The following is a 19,076-nucleotide window of genomic DNA, read 5'->3' as shown; positions in this document are numbered from 1 at the left end:
AATGTTGTCAGGTAGGCCTTATTTTTGCGTTATGAGAGTAAACCGGGGGTACTCAAGTTTGGTTTTGGTAGGTAGGGACGTGCCGCTGAGATTTTGGAAGTAGACCCATAAATATACCAATTTTTCAAGAAATTTGGACCCATTGATATACCAAAAGTCAAAATTTTCGGCCGAATTTAGTCAATTTACCCAAAATTGTCTTAGTTTTTACAAATTTTCCCAAAATTTTGGCCAGATTATTATAGGAAAAATTGGGCTGTTTTCCGAAAAAATTGAGAAAATTTTGAAAAAAGGACCCATTCATATACCAAAACAGGCTTTGAAAAAGGGGTCATTGATATACCAGAAGGCTGAAAATGCTACCCATGTTTGCGGCACGTCCCGTATGGTCATTTGTACTGAGTACCCCGGCGGCATGCAAGAAGAATAGAAAAAAGGGCAGGGCAGAAGGGGCGGGCAAGAAGAAATATTAATGATAAAAGGGCGGCAAATTATGAAAAACTATGAAACTACCTTTTTTTGTCGCCAGGTGCAGCAAGGACACCACTCAAGGCAGTGGGGGAAATGGAGGGGGGGGGGCCGGGTGTAACACCTAAAAAAAAAACCCCTTTTCTGGAATTTTCAAAATTAGAGTCGGTATTCGTAATACAAAAAAACTTTTCCCCAGATTTTCCAGATTTTTTTTGGCCTTATGCATGGAGACAAAAAAAAAATCCCATGAATGCAAATTTGCAAAATATAGGTCAGTTGCCTTACATGTTGTAAAACTATAATATGTTTTATATAATTTAGTGGTTTAAACCTTTGATCACAACACAAAAATTTGCGTTCCTGGAATTTTCAGTCGACACATCGACTTTCATCAGCAGATTGCAGAATTCCAGGTACGCAAATTTTTGTGTTTTGATCAAAGGTTTAAACCCCTAAATATGCTTACTACCAACACAGATGAACTTTCATTCTAATATAATATGTGTTTTTTTCTCATCATTTATTGTGTTATTGTTTTAGAACACAATTTGGCCAAAAATGTTTAAAATGTTAATATTACTACCATAAATATTGCACCACTGTAAACCTCAACTGTTGTTAAACTGAAATTTCAATTATGGACAGTACTGCTACTGTTTACACAAAGATAAAATGAATAGGTTTTATCAAATTCAATTCAATTATTATGCTGACATTTAATTGAAGTACTGTATTGAACAATAGAAAAGAAATTCTGAAAAGTGAGAGGAGAGTAGAGCCATTCCATGTCAACTCCTGGGATGTGCACCGCAGGTACTTAATTGTGTAGAGTTCAAATCTGGCACCAGAAAACTTGTAACTCATTTACTTTAAAAGATACAGGGCCCTCAAAGTGCAACTTTGTCCATCCAGGACCAACTTCGGGGGGTCAGAACTCCAAAAGTAAAAATAATGTTTTGTCCATTTTTTTGCCAGTCGGAACCCTTTGGTAGGACATTACTCTTATCCAATATTGAGTCAATTAGGATAATTTTAGCTGAGATATTACCCATGCAAAACTCCAATAGTACATTTTTTGTACATTTTGACCCCCCTGAAAACCAATGTCAGACAATTTGCCCCACCATCAACTTTAGGTATGTTGAAAATATGTTCTTGGACAACATTTCTGATAAATAGTGGCTTGGGGTCTTGATGACTTTGCATTAAAAACATCAGTTAGGCTTGCCTACTTACATAGGAGTCATTCCAGCAACATCAACAAAAAGGGTTGGTTGGTCATTGGTCATCCCCTCAAATGTTGCTGAAAATCATTTCTAGCATACCTCTATGAGCATAATGAACACATGGAAAAAATGAATGCTCAACTCCAAGCGGTTTTGGAGATATGACTTGTCAAAATTTGGCCCAGATCCCCACTTTTTGCTCTCTCGAGTCGCGTCGTTGAATTATTAGCGTTTTGGGACAAAAATTGAAGAGGTGCTGCGGTGCACATCCCAGGAGTTGACATGGAATGGCTCAGTATCACTTTCTGTTTCAAATATTTTCTGTATGATGAATTTTCAGCCATCAGTGACTCAGACAGTGAGAGTGAATCTTGCTTTTGTTTTCCGGCATCTGTGCTGTAAAGTTTCATTAATTTAATTCACAGTGAAAATTTTATATAATGTTTAGTGATATTTAAATTAAAAAAATGGAGATTAAGAAATCTTAGATTCTCCTCCAATCAATGAGCATGTAGGCTATAAAACATTTCTTTTCTTTCTAAATGTTTATTAATTATGTTTTGCTAATAATTTCAGCATTCAACATGCCTCGTTCATCTTCAAGATCCAGAAATAAGCCAGTCCGCTTTGGCTATAATGCAGATGGAGACCCATACCCAACTGGTTCCCGACAAGCATCTGCGAGGGCGCTTCGCCAACCAGGGCGTAGAGTGGTTCCTGAAGAGCCTGTCATTATTGAGAAGCCACCAAAGAAAGGTGAATTGATAATTCAAAATTATTTTTTTCATGGTTAAACAATCTGTGTAAAAATAGACTGAATGATTTACCACTTGAGGGCGATTAACAGAATTAAAAAAACATTATCATTCAAGTATGATGTTGATGATTTTATTAAGACTGAACTGAAATGATAATTTATACAGAACAGTAAGAAACATTTCTTTTGAACAAACCCAAAACTCTATGCTCACTATTGACTCAATAAAGTCGATTCGCATCCTGACTGTCAAGGGTAAATAATCAGGGTATATTTTCAGTCAGGAGAGGATCATATGTGACTTGGGACTTGCATAGTGGGCTCCTTCGTCTCTGTTCATGACATTGGGATACATCTAGAAGTATCATTCTAGATGCCTATCGACCATGATAGGTGAAACCGTCAATAGTGAGTGAAAAGTTTTGGTTTTGTTCAAAGTAAGTTCCAGCCTCAAAAGATCAACTTGGACCCATATTGTAACTATTTTTTTACTAACATAATTGGACTTTTTGACTCCCCCCAGACTTTCATTTACATGTATTTATTATAGGATGTCATTGAACTTTTTGGTATTTGTAAGAATGTAACAGACGAGTAGTTGATTGTGGTTGATTAATTTTAAATTTGTTTTAACTGTATAAGAATGTTGTACTTTTTGATGTAGTGCCTCCTTGGAAATCAGTGTTTTAGCATTGAAGGGGCTACCCTGCCTAAAGAAAGAATAAATAAATAATAATAATTGATATTCAAAGAAAGTTGACTTTGTAACAGCTGGAAGTTTTCATTATGCTGTATAACAAAAAGGGTAGGGCATAAAGCTAATAGCATTATATTATAGATCAGACCAATGGCCAATAGTTCATGACTAAAACTTCCCCTTTTTTACTATTGTCACTGTATTTAGAGCTTTCTGTGAGAAACATTACAACAATTTTATTTCACTTTACATGAAAGGATTAACAAATAATCAAAAGTGATTCTAATAAATTGATTGGTTGATTGATTGATTGACTCATTATTCTAGCTATTGGATAGATGGAGCAAGAAAGTAATTCAATGAGTCCATTGTTTGATGAAATCTTCAGGCACACTACATCGGATGTCAAAAAAGCAAATCAATTTTTATTTGAGACTGAGATATATATGATGCCATTTCTCAAACAACGTTAAATGTAAATAGATTCTCTTCTCAGAAATAATGATTTGAATTTCATGGCAGTTTTAGTAAATTGTGAAATTTAACAATGAAAGTTAACATTGTTGTTGACATCCAGTCCATCGTAATTTGTAAGTCACATTTTGGTAAGGGCCTCATTCGATAGTCCCAAATATTGCAAATGAGGGTTAGGGCCAGAGAAGATATCATTCCCTTCCCAGAATCCTTTGCAACATGTTACATCCCCATTTTATCAAATGACACTCCCATTACTATACTTTGTACACTGTACAGGTTCCCATTGTTTTCATTTTGCAAATCAACTGGCTAAACATGGGTTGATAGTCAAGAAATAAATATATTTTGCGAGATCTGAATGTACTCTGTTCATTGAGGTAGATTTTGCCATTATCAATGTATGTTGCACTAGATCATGCCCTAGTACAGAAAATTGAAATGGAAGAAGAGCATTATGGGGGTGTCAGATGTCTCTTCTAGTTTGGGTGATCATGTGCATAATGCATATTGGGACTATCGTATGAGCCCGCAACCCACATTTTGAGCAATGGCTGCTGACTCAAAATATTATTAAGAAATCAGATTTTTGTGTTATTTTTAAAGAAATAAAAAAAAAGTGCTTGCTGTTCTCTTTGAGTTTGAGTCAGTTTTTGGCCATGTACAATAATTCAATAATGGAATGATCTCCCATAAACATCACAGACATTTCAGCTTTCAAAGCAGCTTTAATTTAAGTAACAATTAAGTTATTAAAAAAAATATTAAGTACCCTTGTAACTATCGGAAAACTATACATTGTATATATGTATGTGTTTTTTGATTCAATGCTACTGCACTGTTTCTCAATATTCCAGATATTGCTTGAGATGTATAATCTTCTAATCAATTGGTGCCTTGTATTGATGATTCTAGCTTGACACACATCACTACATATTGATTACATTCCATCAGGGACTTTAATAATCAATGATTTCAGTGGTGTGATGTCTGAAGAAACATTAAATTTAAAGCAAAGGGTGTACTGACCCCTTGGACTGGTCGGGGGGTTCAAATGACCATACAGGGGATGTGCAGTAAACATGGGCGCAGTGCGCATTTTTGGCCTTTTTTTTTTTATATCAGTGAGCCCTTTTTTCAGATTTGGTATATGGATGGGTTATCCCTTCAAAATTTTCTTGATTTTTTTGTTGAAAATTGCCTAATTTGCCTTTTTTATATTATAGCCAAAATTTACCAACAAATTATTGGGAAAAGTAGAAATTGACAATATATTTTAAATTTGACCAAATATTTTGACTTTTGGTTTCAATGGGTCTAAAAATATTAGTATAGCGATGTTTCCACTTTCAGATTCTTAGCAGCACACCCCTACCCACCCAAACCAAACTTGAGTACCCCCAACTGGACTGGAATTGAAAAAGAAAACAATACCTGATGGTGCTTTCATCAGGATTTGTTTTGATGTCTACAAAAAATGTGCATGTAGGCAGTGTAAAGTTGCCTGCCCTAAATTTTAAACATCAATTATTTTCCTTTTGAGTTTTGAACATTTCAAATTTCAATAAAATTATTTTGACAGGACCAGTTTCTTCCCACTGTCATATTTTTGGCTTATCAAAGAGCACATGCATGATCATGATCAGATGGCCTAATTTATATTTTAGCACAAATACACAGTAATAAAACAGACTGAAAGAATTTCTAATTTTTGCAGTGGCATAGATTTCTTTTTGACATGGGGGGGGGGTGGATGGTGTTGGAAAAAATTAGTTGATGTATAGTAAATCCATCACCTTTTGGCAACAGAATAAATTTATGGTACAAATGGGTGTGAACATTTTTGCCATTTTGAAGCTAAACTGATGAAATATGGTGCAAAAGTGGAATAAATGCGCTCAAAGCGCACACAAATTTGAACTTTGGGGGCTAAAATGACCAAATATGAGGTTAATTTGGTCAGAAACCCATACATGTACAGCATCAACATTGCGGGATGATCGTATGGGCCATCATCCCCTGGCAAAATATTAGGGGGATCTGGGATCTATGCCTATAATTTTTTATTTGTACTACATGGCCGGGGGGGTGTACTCAGGTGTGGTTTGGGTAGGGCTGTGCCACTGAGAATTTCAAAGTGGACCCATCAATATACCAATTTTTCAAGGAATTTGGACCATCAAAATACCAACATTTTCAGCCAAATTTAAATCTAAATTGTCTGAATTTTTACAACTTTTCCCCCAAATTTCAAATATTTTGGCAACAGTGAGGCAAAATTGGCTATTTTCCAGAAAAATGGAGAACATCAATGTGAAAAAATGAAGAACATTGTGAAAAATGACCCATCCATTAGCCTGGAAAAAGGTGTCAAGCCAAAAGGCTGAAAATGCCACCTGGGATACCTAACCTATAAAGCTATGTTTGCACAGATCCTGGAAATCTGTGGTTTGTAGCACATCCCCATGGTAATTTGTACTGAGTGAGTACCCCTGGTGAGTACCCTCCTCTGGCTCATGACAAGAATGTTTCCATGAGAGTGCACGTATAACATCATTATCTTTGTATCCAATACAAGGTTATCATAGAAAGGTGATCAGAGAAGATGAGCAATTCAATACCAGACAGACGATCCACTTTTTATTTGTCATTAAAATAGATTATAAAATGATGTCCTTCGAAAAGCTTACAGACCACTCGTCATAAATTGACCAGAGACCTTGATGATTGGTATTTATAGCACCAATTACTAGTATTCAGTTTTGTACTCTCTATTTCAATAATCAATTCTTAGGATGTGTCTTATAGTGATTGGTCCTAAGGGTGCCTATCCATGCCAGACGTAGCGGAACATGTTTCAAAGCGTGGATGCTCAACAGGGGTTGATCTATACCAGCCATTTATAGCACCAATCCGGCTTGAAATGTGGGAGGGGGGCAACTAGCCAAAATTATTAAAAAGTGTTTGAAATGGGGTAATTTTGCCAGAAGGTGGACACATCCCCCCTGTCCCCTGGGATTGACACCCATGATACCAGCTAGGGATACAAGGCCTGACCAGATAAGGATCACAAATGATGAAATGTGACCTTGAAGCGGGTATCGTGTCGCACTTTATACATGACATAGGGGGATAGAATTTGGAAAATGAAGGCCCAGTTCAAGCCATTTGGTACACCATTTACACTGTTATCATTTTATAAACACAAAGTTTATTGTTGCATGGCCAAAACAAAAGCCAAAATGTTTTATTCATAATGCGGGGACCAGGGGGGGGGACCTCACGGAGCAGACTTTGGAATTTTTGAAAACGAAGGCCCAATTGAAATCAGTTGATGCACTTTATTATATACCGTAGTATTGCTCAACAAAAACGTGTATGGGGGGGCAGCCAAATTGGTCACCTTTGTAAAATCTACATGCAGTGGGGTTCTATTAAGCTACTTGCACGGTTCCGCCATTATGCACTATGTGCGGGAGAGCCTCGAACTGGCAGCATACATGAAAGGAAGAATTATGTAACCTTACACAGAACGTTATGACTAGTTCAATTCCCATTCATGTATGCTGCCAGTTCGAGGCTCTCCCGCACATAGTGCATAATGGCGGAACTGCAAGTAGCTAATGGGTGCCAGCTTCAGAAGTTGGAAAATTTAGAAAAATAAAGGCCCAGTTGAAGCCATTTGGTGCACCATTTTCACACTGATTGGTTATTAATAATTATGCTTCTAGGCATTGAATCAGGCCTGGATAAAAATGCAAATTTCTTAGTAATGTGGACAAATTTCCCTCCAACATAGCAGGATATAAAGCTTAATTTCACTCTAGATTACTGAATTTCCCGGAAATGAGATTCCTGAATTCTTAATTTTTTCTGTGTAGTCTGTGTAGAATTTAGACTCGACTTGGCCTATGTTATTTATAAGACAAAATATAGTGTGTGTGTGTGTGTGTGGGGGGGGGGGTGTAAGCACCTTGAGCACCCATGGTAGTTCACTTAACATGTTATAGAAAGTGTGCATGTACATTGTAGCAGGATGGAAATACATCAATTTGAACGTCAAATTTCAGGATAATGGGAAAAATATGATCTATTATATGATACCAAAATCTCGATCAACAATGAGATAAATGGGGGGGGTGGAGTGAGGGTGTCAATTGGGTCATGGGTCTGTAAAATCAGGGTCAAGGTTTTAGGAGACTGGAAGGTACAAATGTTGGATAACAGTTAAGTTTAATTTTAGGCTATGGTTAGAGTAAGGGTGAAGTTTAATTGTCAAAAGTATATATTTTTGGCCCCCACATGTGGGGCTTATGTTATCATCCAGATGGTTGTTTGTTCCCTTGCCTGTTTGTTTGTTTGTTTCTTTCTTTCTTTGTATCTTTGTTTGTTTGTTTGTCCGGGCGGAAGCAAATTCATTAATCCACTCTGCAGCTCAAACGCCATGGCCGATCAACTTCATTATTATGTTTTCAGGGTTATTAGGAGTTACGAAAACCTAATAATGATAATATTGGATGGCTTATTTCGCATGATACCATAACATATCGGATTTGTCATACAAATATCGAACTCGCCGTTGGCTCGTCCGATATGTTATGGTATCATGCTCAGCCATCCAATATTATATCAAACTTGGTACGGTGATAGTCTATGGTAGCCTCATGTGCTGTATACTTTTTGTGTCGTGTTATTTGCATATTTATGAATATTAATGAGCTCATTTGCATATTTTGCCTTCATTTCCATTAATCCACTCTCCAGCTTAAACGCAATCACCGATCAACTTCAAACTTGATATTGTGATAGTATATGGTGGCCTCATGTGGTGTATAGTTATGTGGGGGCCACCTTAATTACGAACCGCGTAATTCTAGTTACATTTCTGATTGTTTTGTTTTTTGTCTACCAGAAAAGGAGTTACAGGTGCTTCAACTTGACCTCCTGATGGATAAGAACATGAAGGCTCACCATACAGATGAGTATGAAACTGAAGAGATGGTACCGAGACGTGGCCAGTCATTTGACATGGAGGTGAAATTGCACCGGGACTTCATGAAGGATTCAGACCAGATCTCATTGGAGTTCCGTATGGGTAAGAATCATTGAATTTAGACTGTAGAACTCACATTCTGCTATTCGCCGTCGAAGTGACGTCATAATCGGATTAACTACCATAGCAATAAATGAATACAATTTTTGAATAGATCGCCCTGCACTACAAGTAGATTGCATTAATCACCTGACCTGTGTATGTCAGCAAACATAGACTGAATACATTACCGCTCTTTTAAAGATACTAATCTTACAGGTGCGAGTGATCAGCCTTTCTTTGACATCTACATGTGAACGTTGTAGTGCAGGGCGATATAGTCAAAATTGTATTCATCTATTGCTATGGTAGTTAATCCAATTAACTATGTCACTTCAACGGCGAATAATCTTATATCCCATGCAAGGGGTGACATTTTAAAAACAAAATGCATCAAATAGTTCTCTGATCGTCATCCCTTATAACCCAATTGTATTGCTTGTTTTCAGGTGGCCGTCAATTGTCAGTCACGGAACTGCGTGTACCAGTCTCGCTGTCGATGCACCCCTAAAGACAACTTGGAGTGGGGACTGCAGATCACAAGTGTTGAGGGCAGCAAAGTTTGTCTCACTGTGTATTCATCAGCTGATAGTCTGATTGGACCATACGAGCTGGTTGTCAACACCACCACTGAATCGGGGATTGAATTTGAATTTGATCATCCTACTGAAGTGTTCATGATCTTCAACCCATGGTGCAAACGTAGGTTTATTTTCGATTCATTCACTTGAAAACCAAGATTTTAGGCTTATAATAAATGAAAATTATTTAGTTTTTGTAAATGTGTGCATCAAATCACATAAGCACATGATAGTCGTGCATTATGCAAAGCGCAACTAGCCTAGGTGCTGCAAACAACTGTGTGCACACATTCTACATCAAGACACAAGTTACAAGTAATTTTTTTCGCCAATTATAAACCGAACAAACAATAAGGGAGTCAGAAAATTGAGTATTATTTTGGGATAAGACTTTCCTCCAAGAGCATGAGCTTTCCAAGTAATGCCCCCCCCCCCCCGAAAAAGAAGTTTTAGTAATTTTTAAAAACTAGATAAAAATATCTTGGACCTGTTTTTTTATTTTTTAGAATTTTGATTAACTTCACCAAAAATCTTTGAAATTTGGGTGAAAATCTGGCTTTTTTATGATTTTTGGGCAAAATTGAGCATTTTTTAAACTATTTTTGGTCAAAATAAAATAAAAAATCCTAGATATTTTATTTAGTTTAAAATTTTTTTTTTTTACTCAAGAAATTATCGGTGACTTATAAAAAGTTTGGGCTGAAAACCTGTTTGTTTGGATTTTCTCCAAAACTGAGCATTTCTGCCCAAATTTGCCCTCACAGATGAATTCATCAAGTGATTTCGGTTCTAAATATGTTTACTTTTATAAACTTTAGACCAACAATTTAGAAGTTATGAGGCCCAAAAGTTTCTTTAACTTGAGAATAAAATCTTCATTCTACAGTTGACCTAAATCATTTTCTGAGCTGACGCATAATCCAAGCATATTGAAGAATCTCGTCATCTTGTCATTACTACCATGCCAGATAAATTTCTGTAAGATTTCCAGATAAACAAAAATCTATTGAGCACTGTTCAAGTCCCAGAATGAAGCTGCAGTATGTATTTTCTTCAAAACATTTATATTGTCATCAATATTGAATGATTAAAGGAATATTTGAACCAATTACTCCAGAACACTGACTTTTGAAAATTGTAACTGCCCATTGCTCTGCCAGTTGAACATCATTGGACCATTCCAGGTGAAATCCATATACCGTATTCATTCCAAGGGTGCTAAACAAAGTCATTTTGGGTGGCTGCTTATTTTTTTACCCAATTTTTTCATGAGCTGGGCGTTTATTAGAGATGAATTCACACATATGTTATAAAAGGGTCCTGAGACATTCTAGTAGCTTTTCTGATGCAGAAAATGTATTGCAAGTTTACGCAGGACCTGTGTAGTCCTGCAGCTATTTCACTGTATCGACATCTATCCAGTGGCGTAGCTGGCGGAGGGGCAGGGGGCAATCGCCCCCCCCCTGGCAAAAATTGCCTATTTGGGCCCCTGCCCCTAGTGCAAGGAAAAAGAGGAAAAGGAGGAGAGAGAGAGGAAAAGGAGGAGAGAGAGAGAAAAAGAGAGGAGAGAAAGGAGAGAGAGAGGGAGAGGAGGGCAGAGAGATTGAGAATCCATACGATCTACAATACCATACGATTATTATCAATAAGCCTGGCAAAAATTGTCTATTTGGGCCTGACCATGAGAATGTTTAGTTTCAGTCATAAAATATGTTTTTTTTTATTGTATTTCTTTTCATAGAGGATGGAGTATACATGGCAGATAAAGCTAAGAGAGATGAGTATGTGCTGAATGAGACCAACCGTGTGTACTGTGGCACCAGGTACAAGATTGGCAACTTCCCTTGGTATCAGGGTCAGGTGAGGCGCAGCAAGCTTGTCTTCCAAATGGGATATTCTAGTTGAAATGCATGCACCCTCTATGGATGACATGACCTTACTCTCCCATACAGGGGTGTAGATTTCAAATGGGGTCGGGTAACCCAGTTTAATATTCACACTCCCTGTGTGCAGAATTAAGGTCATGTCTTCTACAAAGGTTGTATGGATTTCAACTGGAATAGCCTAGTATGGTACAAATATGGAGCAAAAATCAGTAGAAAACTTAAGAACAAGGGCATTTAAAAATATTGTAACTTCACCGCCAAGTATTAAACTTTCAGAATCTTGAAGCTGTCTCAATGGGGAATGATAATAATGATAACTGAATCAGTGTCTTATCTAAAAAACAAATTACAGAAAGCGCAGTGATTTATAGTGCACTATGCACAGGCATAAACTTACAAGCCTCAGTACAATGTAAGAAGTCATACAGTAATCAGGCCTTGCCGTTTGAGGCGAGCGATCACTCTCGCTTGCCACAGCTCGCCCAAACTCAATTTCTTTTGCGCGATTTTCAACTCGCCATGGACACTAAATATCGCTCGCAGTGAATCACCCAAAATTGAATTGCATTCAAGTTTCAGCATTTTCAATGTACCGGTATTCAATTTATCGTATTAACTTCTCTGAAAACAAAAGAGAGGGTGTCAACAGTGCATAATTGTTTCATATTGGTATGAATTATCTTTTAGACCTAGAGAGTGATACGACCACTACACACTACAGAGTGATTCAGCTCTGAGAGTGATCGGACCACTCGCCTAGCATCATGCTAGCGAGTAATTAACCACTCGCCTTTAAAATCTAGATGGCAAGGCCTGAGTAATGTGTTTATTTATTTTTTTCATTGTAGTTTGAGGATGTCGTCCTGGAGTGTGCATTCCATCTCCTCAAGAAATCTGGACTGGCTTACCGGCATCGCCGAAATCCTGTCATGATAGCTCGCACCATGTCTGCACTGGTAAGTACAGTATTCAAAAAAAGGTGAGCCCTCAGACAAAAAGCCTGTGAAATTTACATGAGCTGTAGATTTTTAGGCTTCAGGACCATTGTATCCATACATCCCTTTGCTCCCTTTGGGAAGGAACTGACATCATCTGCCCCACCCATCGAGAGTAATTTCCACTGGACAACCATGAGGTGGTGTGAGGAATGGCTTTCAACATCAAGGCCTTTACACATACACATTAGTGACCCAACATTAAGATGTCCTGATTTTCAACTCCCCCGTCAACCATGGGTGAGACTAAACTGACTTCGCACACAGGGGTTGGATGCTTCAAGGCTAACATATGGAAATTGGGCCCGTCTGACAGCCCATAAGCTTGTGAGTGTGGAGCAGAACCCCTCTATGAATGGCCAAATGGAGCAGCTGGTCTCACTGACGTTGATACATTTGTAACAATTTTACCCCCTATGTTGCGCGAAATCATGGAAAATTTTGCCCTAAGCACCCCCTATTTTTATCATTTTGATTATGAGCCATTCCATGTCAACTCCTGGGATGTGCACCGCAGCACCTCTTCAATTTGTTTCTTTTTCTGTGTGGTGGTAGATATTGATGAAAAGTAAAATCCTGAAAATTTGAGCTTCATACGCTTTCATTCGTTTTCCCGTGGCATCAATTTGAAATTTAGGGGGATCAGCGTAAAAAATGTGTCGCAACGCGAAAGACGATGTTTGGAGGTCCATAAATGTATAAAGGGAACCCCTACAACTTTGAAAAGTATGTATCCTGGGGTACTTAATTGTGTAGAGTCTTTGGGCCGCGCGCTGGGGCTTGAAGTTGAACTCAGGACCTCAGTCATGTCAGTGGTGCAAGGCGAGGAAACAACCGCGCCAACTCGCTCTCCCGAGCCTGGTTTTTGTTTTGAACCTGGTCCCATAAGTGTGTCTCTACACGGAGCGACCGTTTAAAAACAAACAAACACACTTTAATCACTCGCACGCAATTCAGCTTCCAAACTTCAGAGTCAGGATCGGCTTGCGTTTTAGGCCCGGCGGTTGTAAACCTAAGCCGCACGCCCGGGAGGTAGGCTAATTAGGCCTGAAGAAATTAAGTCGCATGTCATGGGCTAACCCAAAACATCATTACCTTCTCTTTTCTATCCTCACCAGATATTTCAGAGGAAATATTTATAGTAAAGAGTTGCTATATCATAATGCCTCAAAACAAATGATAGGCCTACTCTCTTGAAAAAGCAGAGCAGCTAGCACTGACAGCTTTGACTTTGTCAATATGTAGGCCTAACTTATTATGTTTCCCGTTGGCCAATTTTGTAGCTAGAATTTATATAGGCCTATCATAGTAGGCCTACCAGTCTAGTGTCCGTCTCATGGTCGGCATCTTGCAACAGTCCTTGTAGCCTTGTAATTTATATTATAATATCCTCTTTAATATACTTGTTAGGCCTAAAAGGCACAGAAAAGTTCATTGCTGTAACACGTTCATGCGTTGGTTTAGGACCAAGTCTGGCCTATGCAGTGTTGCCATGCAGCGGAAAGGATAACCACTTTGACGTCACAGGGTTGCCACGTGTCTCTGCACATATGAATTGGGCGGAACGACGCGACATTGGGCGCTTTGTCTTTATTTGCTGATTTGGGGGGTAAAAGGAAGGAAAATTGTGTTTATCATTTTAGAAATGGATTCTATATGTTATTAGCTTTATTTTGATACCAACTATGTTTTTCTTTCAATGGTCCCTTTAAAAGATATAGGGCCCTCAAAATGCAACTTTGTCCATCCAGGACCAACTTCGGGGGGTCAGAACTCCAAAAGTAAAAATAATTTTTTGTCCATTTTTTTGCCAATCGGAACCCTTTGGTAGGACATTACTCTTATCCAATATTGAGTCAATTAGAATAATTTTAGCTGAGATATTACCCATGCAAAACTCCAATAGTACATTTTGTGTAAATTTTGACCCCCCTGAAAACCAATGTCAGACATTTTGCCCCACCATCAACTTTAGGTATGTTGAAAATATGTTCTTGGACAACATTTCTGAGAAATAGTGGCTTGGGGTCTTGATGACTTTGCATTAAAAACATCAGTTAGGCTTGCCTACTTACATAGGAGTCATTCCAGCAACATCAACAAAAAGGGTTGGTTGGTCATTGGTCATCCCCTCAAATGTTGCTGAAAATCATTTCTAGCATACCTCTATGAGCATAATGTTTTTTACTTTTGGAGTTCTGACCCCCCGAAGTTGGTCCTGGATGGACAAAGTTGCATTTTGAGGGCCCTATATCTTTTAAAGTAAAGAAGTTACAAGTTTTCTGATGCCAGATTTGAACTCTACACAATTAAGTACCCCAGGATACATACTTTTCAAAGTTGTAGGGGGTTCCCTTTATACATTTATGGACCTCCAAACATCGTCTTTCGAGTTGCGACACATTTTTTACGCTGATCCCCCTAAATTTCAAATTGATGCCACGGGAAAACGAAATAGCGTATGAAGCTCAAATTATCAGGATTTTACTTTCTCATCAATATCTACCACCACACAGAAAAAGAAAAAAAATTGAAGAGGTGCTCCGGTGCACATCCCAGGAGTTGACATGGAATGGCTCTTATGCCTTTATAAGAAGAAGAAAGACCTGTATAAATCTTGGCTTCCTTCTATTTTCACACTTTGTCCTTTGTCCCTATAGCTTAACAGTCAGGATGATGATGGTGTACTCGTTGGCAATTGGAGCGGTGATTATGAGGATGGTGTGGAGCCCTGGCTGTGGACTGGTAGTATTGCTATCTTCAAGAAATATATGGAGACTGGAAAACCAGTGGAGTATGGTCAATGCTGGGTGTTTGGAAGTCTCTTTACTTCTAGTGAGTATTAAAGGGTGTATTTGTAAAGACCTGTAAATGTGGATGCACAATCAAGTAATCAAGGACACCCAGCAACTGAGGATGTCCACGGTCCCCTTTACCTACCAGGGTTGATGATTTTTTTTTATTTAAATCGGATTTTTGTGATTTAAATCAATTTTTTTATATTTTTTTTATTCCAAGAACTGCTATACCCCATATTTAATTCAAAAGAGACCAGTGGAATGCGCAATCAAAATTCAAAGCATGTTTTTACATGTGAAAATTTCAAAGAAAAAATTTGGCAAAAATTGTGGGCAAAAACCTGTTGAATTCTGCACCTTGAAGATGAATTTTTAGCAATAGATAAAGTGACATCATAGAGGTATTTTAATTGTATCCAAAAGTTGTAGAAACATCAGGAATGAAGTAAAACAGTCAATTTAAGAAAGAAATTAACTTTTATTTATCCAAAATGGTAAGTAATGAAAAAAGTTGATTTAAATCAGTGATTAAAAAAAAATCAAGTGATTTATTAAATCAGTGATTTAAATTGACGTGATTTAAATCAAACAACCCTGCTACCAGCATATTGCAAACAATATAAAAATGCATATAGGGCCATGTCTACTTTTACCTGTTACCCAACTTTACACCGGCAATCAAGTGGGTCCATGATTTGGAGCCTAGCTCAGGTGTGCAGGTCTTTACGGTAGGAAAAAGTTGTATACCCTTGTTTACAGGTCTTTATAAGTAGTGGGCGTCTGTATATGTATATCTGCTTTTGTAAACACCAATTTGAGGACATGCATATGATAAATCTCTGTAACAGCAGAACGCACAGACATCATGGACCGTAAGATCAAAAACAGCAAAGAAACAATTTAAAAACAACGACAGCACTTGGGGAAGAGTGCAAGAGTTTTGGCTTTCCAGTACTCATTCTTTCCATGTACCATCAAGCTATGGAATGATCTTCCTCCATCCTTCATTACAGCTCTCTTCGTAGACGCATTTCAGTGCGGACTTGCTAGGATTCAGCTTCCATAATTGCTGATGCTATTTTTACTCGCACAAAGCACTGTAGAAAATAAACTCTCTTCACGTTCATTACTTGCACTTTTGGTCTCCTCGCCATGTTAATATTCAAGGTACAGCAATACTCAATTTTGAGGGATGCACTGTATCTAATGAAGATTAAGATGAAGGGGGTGTAGGGTCAGTCCACACTGCATGGTCAAAAAAGGTTCATTGGTGAATTCTCGCGTTTCACAATACGATGCGCCACCAGCGGTTACTCTTGGCAGTCAAATTTTTGACTCCAGAGTCGACATCGCCGTTCTAGCTGCTATTGAATTTTCACACAAGTGTGATAATAAATATGTTGAAAACAGGTCCACGAAGGATTCCCTGTGATCAATAGATAGGAAATGGATCTACTATGATTGTAAATTGTTGTTTTAGTGTGCATTCGCATGTAACATCATTATAATGATATTTAAACCCACAATGATGCATGTTCCTGTATTGTATTCATATTACGCGGACTTTGGATGTCGACCTTTTTCCATGATGCACTGCGTATTTTGGCCTCGACCCAGCGACCGCTGGAGGCGCATCGTATTGTGAAACGCGAGAATTGAATACAAAGTGTGTGTTTCTTTAGTTGGATGGTGAAAATTCCCAAGTGGTGTATTAATGTCCAGTTGTCATGTGTCACATAGCACTGCATTTGTTTATTTTCATATACATATGTCAACAATATTTCGTGATGTTTCTGCCATCTCTTTCTAGTTATGCGGGCCCTGGGTGTACCTACACGTACTGTGACCAACTTTGCTTCAGCTCACGACACAGACAGCAACCTGACCCTGGATTACCATTATGATGAGGATGGTAATGAACTGGACAACCTCAATGAAGACAGTGTATGGTAAGTTGACAAAGTCTATGCCTCAATCAGTATATACTGATTGAGGTACAGTACATACTGACACTGGTAGGTATGTGTTCAGACCTGAACATTTTCAGCTTTTCAACAGATTTCAGCTTTTTTTTTGTTATTCAACTTTGCATGTTTTTTTAATTTGTTAAATTTTCAGCCCAATTTTACGATGATTTAACACTGTTTTTCGGCTTTTTTATTATCATATTGCCTATAGATTTATATCTTCCGGTCTTCTCCAGCGTACTTCTGTGGCTCAATTGCCTAGAGTGTCATGCTAGTATTACGAAGTTCACCGGTTTGAATCCGGCCGGATGCACTGGGTTTTTTTTTCAACGTTTATGTGCACTGGCTACTCTGGGGAAAGATTAAAATTTGTTCAGGGCACAGATTTGTTGCAAATTTGCACCAAGATTTTTCAAGAATATTTGTTTATAGTAGACTTTTGTGATTATCAGAATCACCTTAATTTTTAATTGTTTTCTATATTTGTGACATGATCAAGGGGAATGAGTCACATGTCGGCAATTTTCAATTAGAATTTTTTTACATCATTTTCTAGCAGTTCACGAATGCTACAATTTGATATAAACCCCATCAAAATCAGACATCTGGTTACTGAGTTATGAGCAATTTATCAATGGCTGAAAACAATATAAAACAAGAGAATTTGAACACTGTTTTTGCCAATATTTCAAAAACAATATTAGCGACATGCGACTCATTCCCCTTGAATCATGTCACATTTGTTGAGTTTGACACCCTTGTCATGTAAGTTAATTTATAGAGCAGTAGTAACTCTTGATAATGAGTTGAAGACTTCCTCAATAAACCGTGCCATTTTTTTGTGGCAACCTTTGGTCATTCTATGCTGTCAGAATAGTAAATCATAGTCATTTCTCTCTCTGTCCCAAATTTGTCTAAAGACGGTAATACTGTTTGACTTACAGGAATTTCCATGTATGGAATGATTCTTGGATGGCTCGACCAGACCTTCCTGAGGGTTATGGAGGATGGCAAGCTGTAGATGCCACACCACAAGAAACAAGTTCAGGTAACTAGGGATGGGAGATTGGTTGAGCCTGAGGAAGAAGAGGCTAGGCCAAGGAATTGAATTAGTGAAGCCGGCCTCTTCCATGTGGAGTGAAAAATTGGGTTTCAGGTTGATAGTCTCAAGGGTTATTAGGTCGAAACCCATTCATAACCTCATTAATATACGCAGTAAGTGCGATCCAATCACAGATAATAACTTTTAAATATGTGGATGCAAATGCAGGTCATTGAAAAAGTATAATGACCGCGTCTCGTGACGTAGCTAAAAGTACGCTCTACAATGACCGCGTCACGTGACATGTTACGCGTTCGACCAATTTACGCGGACGCTGGCCGCCGTATTTGGACATCGCATGATTGCGTGCTAGTGTGATTGGTCGCTAGCGGTATTTCCTTTATGGGCTATTCGATTTTTTACAGGGAAAATGACAGATAAAGTTAAAATTGTGTTCTGTTTTCAAATTAAAAGAAGAAAATGTGACGTAAATTTAATTTAAAAAAGTGAAAAGTGACAGTTATGAATGAGGTTATTGACTTTGCATCAGTTATTTTTCGGGTATTGTGAAATATCTAAACATTGTGCTTTGGACCTCGGAATATTCCTCGGTTCCAAAGCACAATGTTTAGATATTTCACAATACCCTCAAAACAACTGATGCGCAGTCATTAACTTCTAAATAACTTTGTTATAGCAGTCAAGTTAGCTCAATCGATAATGCGTTCGACTATGGTTTTGGATCACAAAAAGTTTGTTCACCATCACCACCTAATCATGGCTTGCCATTTAGCATGACTTAACATTCTCCCATTGAAACCTATGCTTAATTTCAAACCATTTTAGCTAAATAATGTCCTTTACTTTCATGATGTCCAGTTGCTTGTGTGTGGTTATTTAGTCATCAGTGAATACACCCTACATGAAGAGATTTTACAACATGGGATTTATAAAGGACAAAATGAATGTTGAATTTTCCCCATACGCTTACACAGTAAAGTATACTGCCAAATTCTGCTCACACGCCCTCTATAACCAATGATGTGAATCTGCCTACCCTAACCCTAAACTTTAACCTAAGCCCTAAATC

At 38.0% G+C, this 19,076-nt stretch overlaps 1 protein-coding gene across 1 annotated transcript in view; it reads left to right on the top strand.

Moving 5' to 3' along the window:
• LOC140160447 (protein-glutamine gamma-glutamyltransferase 4-like) overlaps positions 1-19,076 on the top strand; it is a 34,674-nt gene that overhangs the window by 553 nt on the left and 15,045 nt on the right. The window contains exons 2-10 of the mRNA XM_072183682.1: positions 2,274-2,453; positions 8,538-8,720; positions 8,833-8,876; positions 9,167-9,419; positions 11,040-11,158; positions 12,033-12,140; positions 14,840-15,014; positions 16,788-16,926; positions 17,889-17,992. Of these exons, the coding sequence (XP_072039783.1) occupies positions 2,282-2,453; positions 8,538-8,720; positions 8,833-8,876; positions 9,167-9,419; positions 11,040-11,158; positions 12,033-12,140; positions 14,840-15,014; positions 16,788-16,926; positions 17,889-17,992 (1,297 nt within the window). The 5' untranslated portion in view covers positions 2,274-2,281. The remainder of the gene's footprint in view (positions 1-2,273; positions 2,454-8,537; positions 8,721-8,832; positions 8,877-9,166; positions 9,420-11,039; positions 11,159-12,032; positions 12,141-14,839; positions 15,015-16,787; positions 16,927-17,888; positions 17,993-19,076) is intronic.

Source organism: Amphiura filiformis, chromosome 9, assembly GCF_039555335.1.
Source record: "Amphiura filiformis chromosome 9, Afil_fr2py, whole genome shotgun sequence".
Classification (NCBI taxonomy): Eukaryota; Metazoa; Echinodermata; class Ophiuroidea; order Amphilepidida; family Amphiuridae; genus Amphiura; species Amphiura filiformis.
Note: the sequence above shows the minus strand (reverse complement) of the source record. Positions and strands in the feature narration are given on the sequence as shown.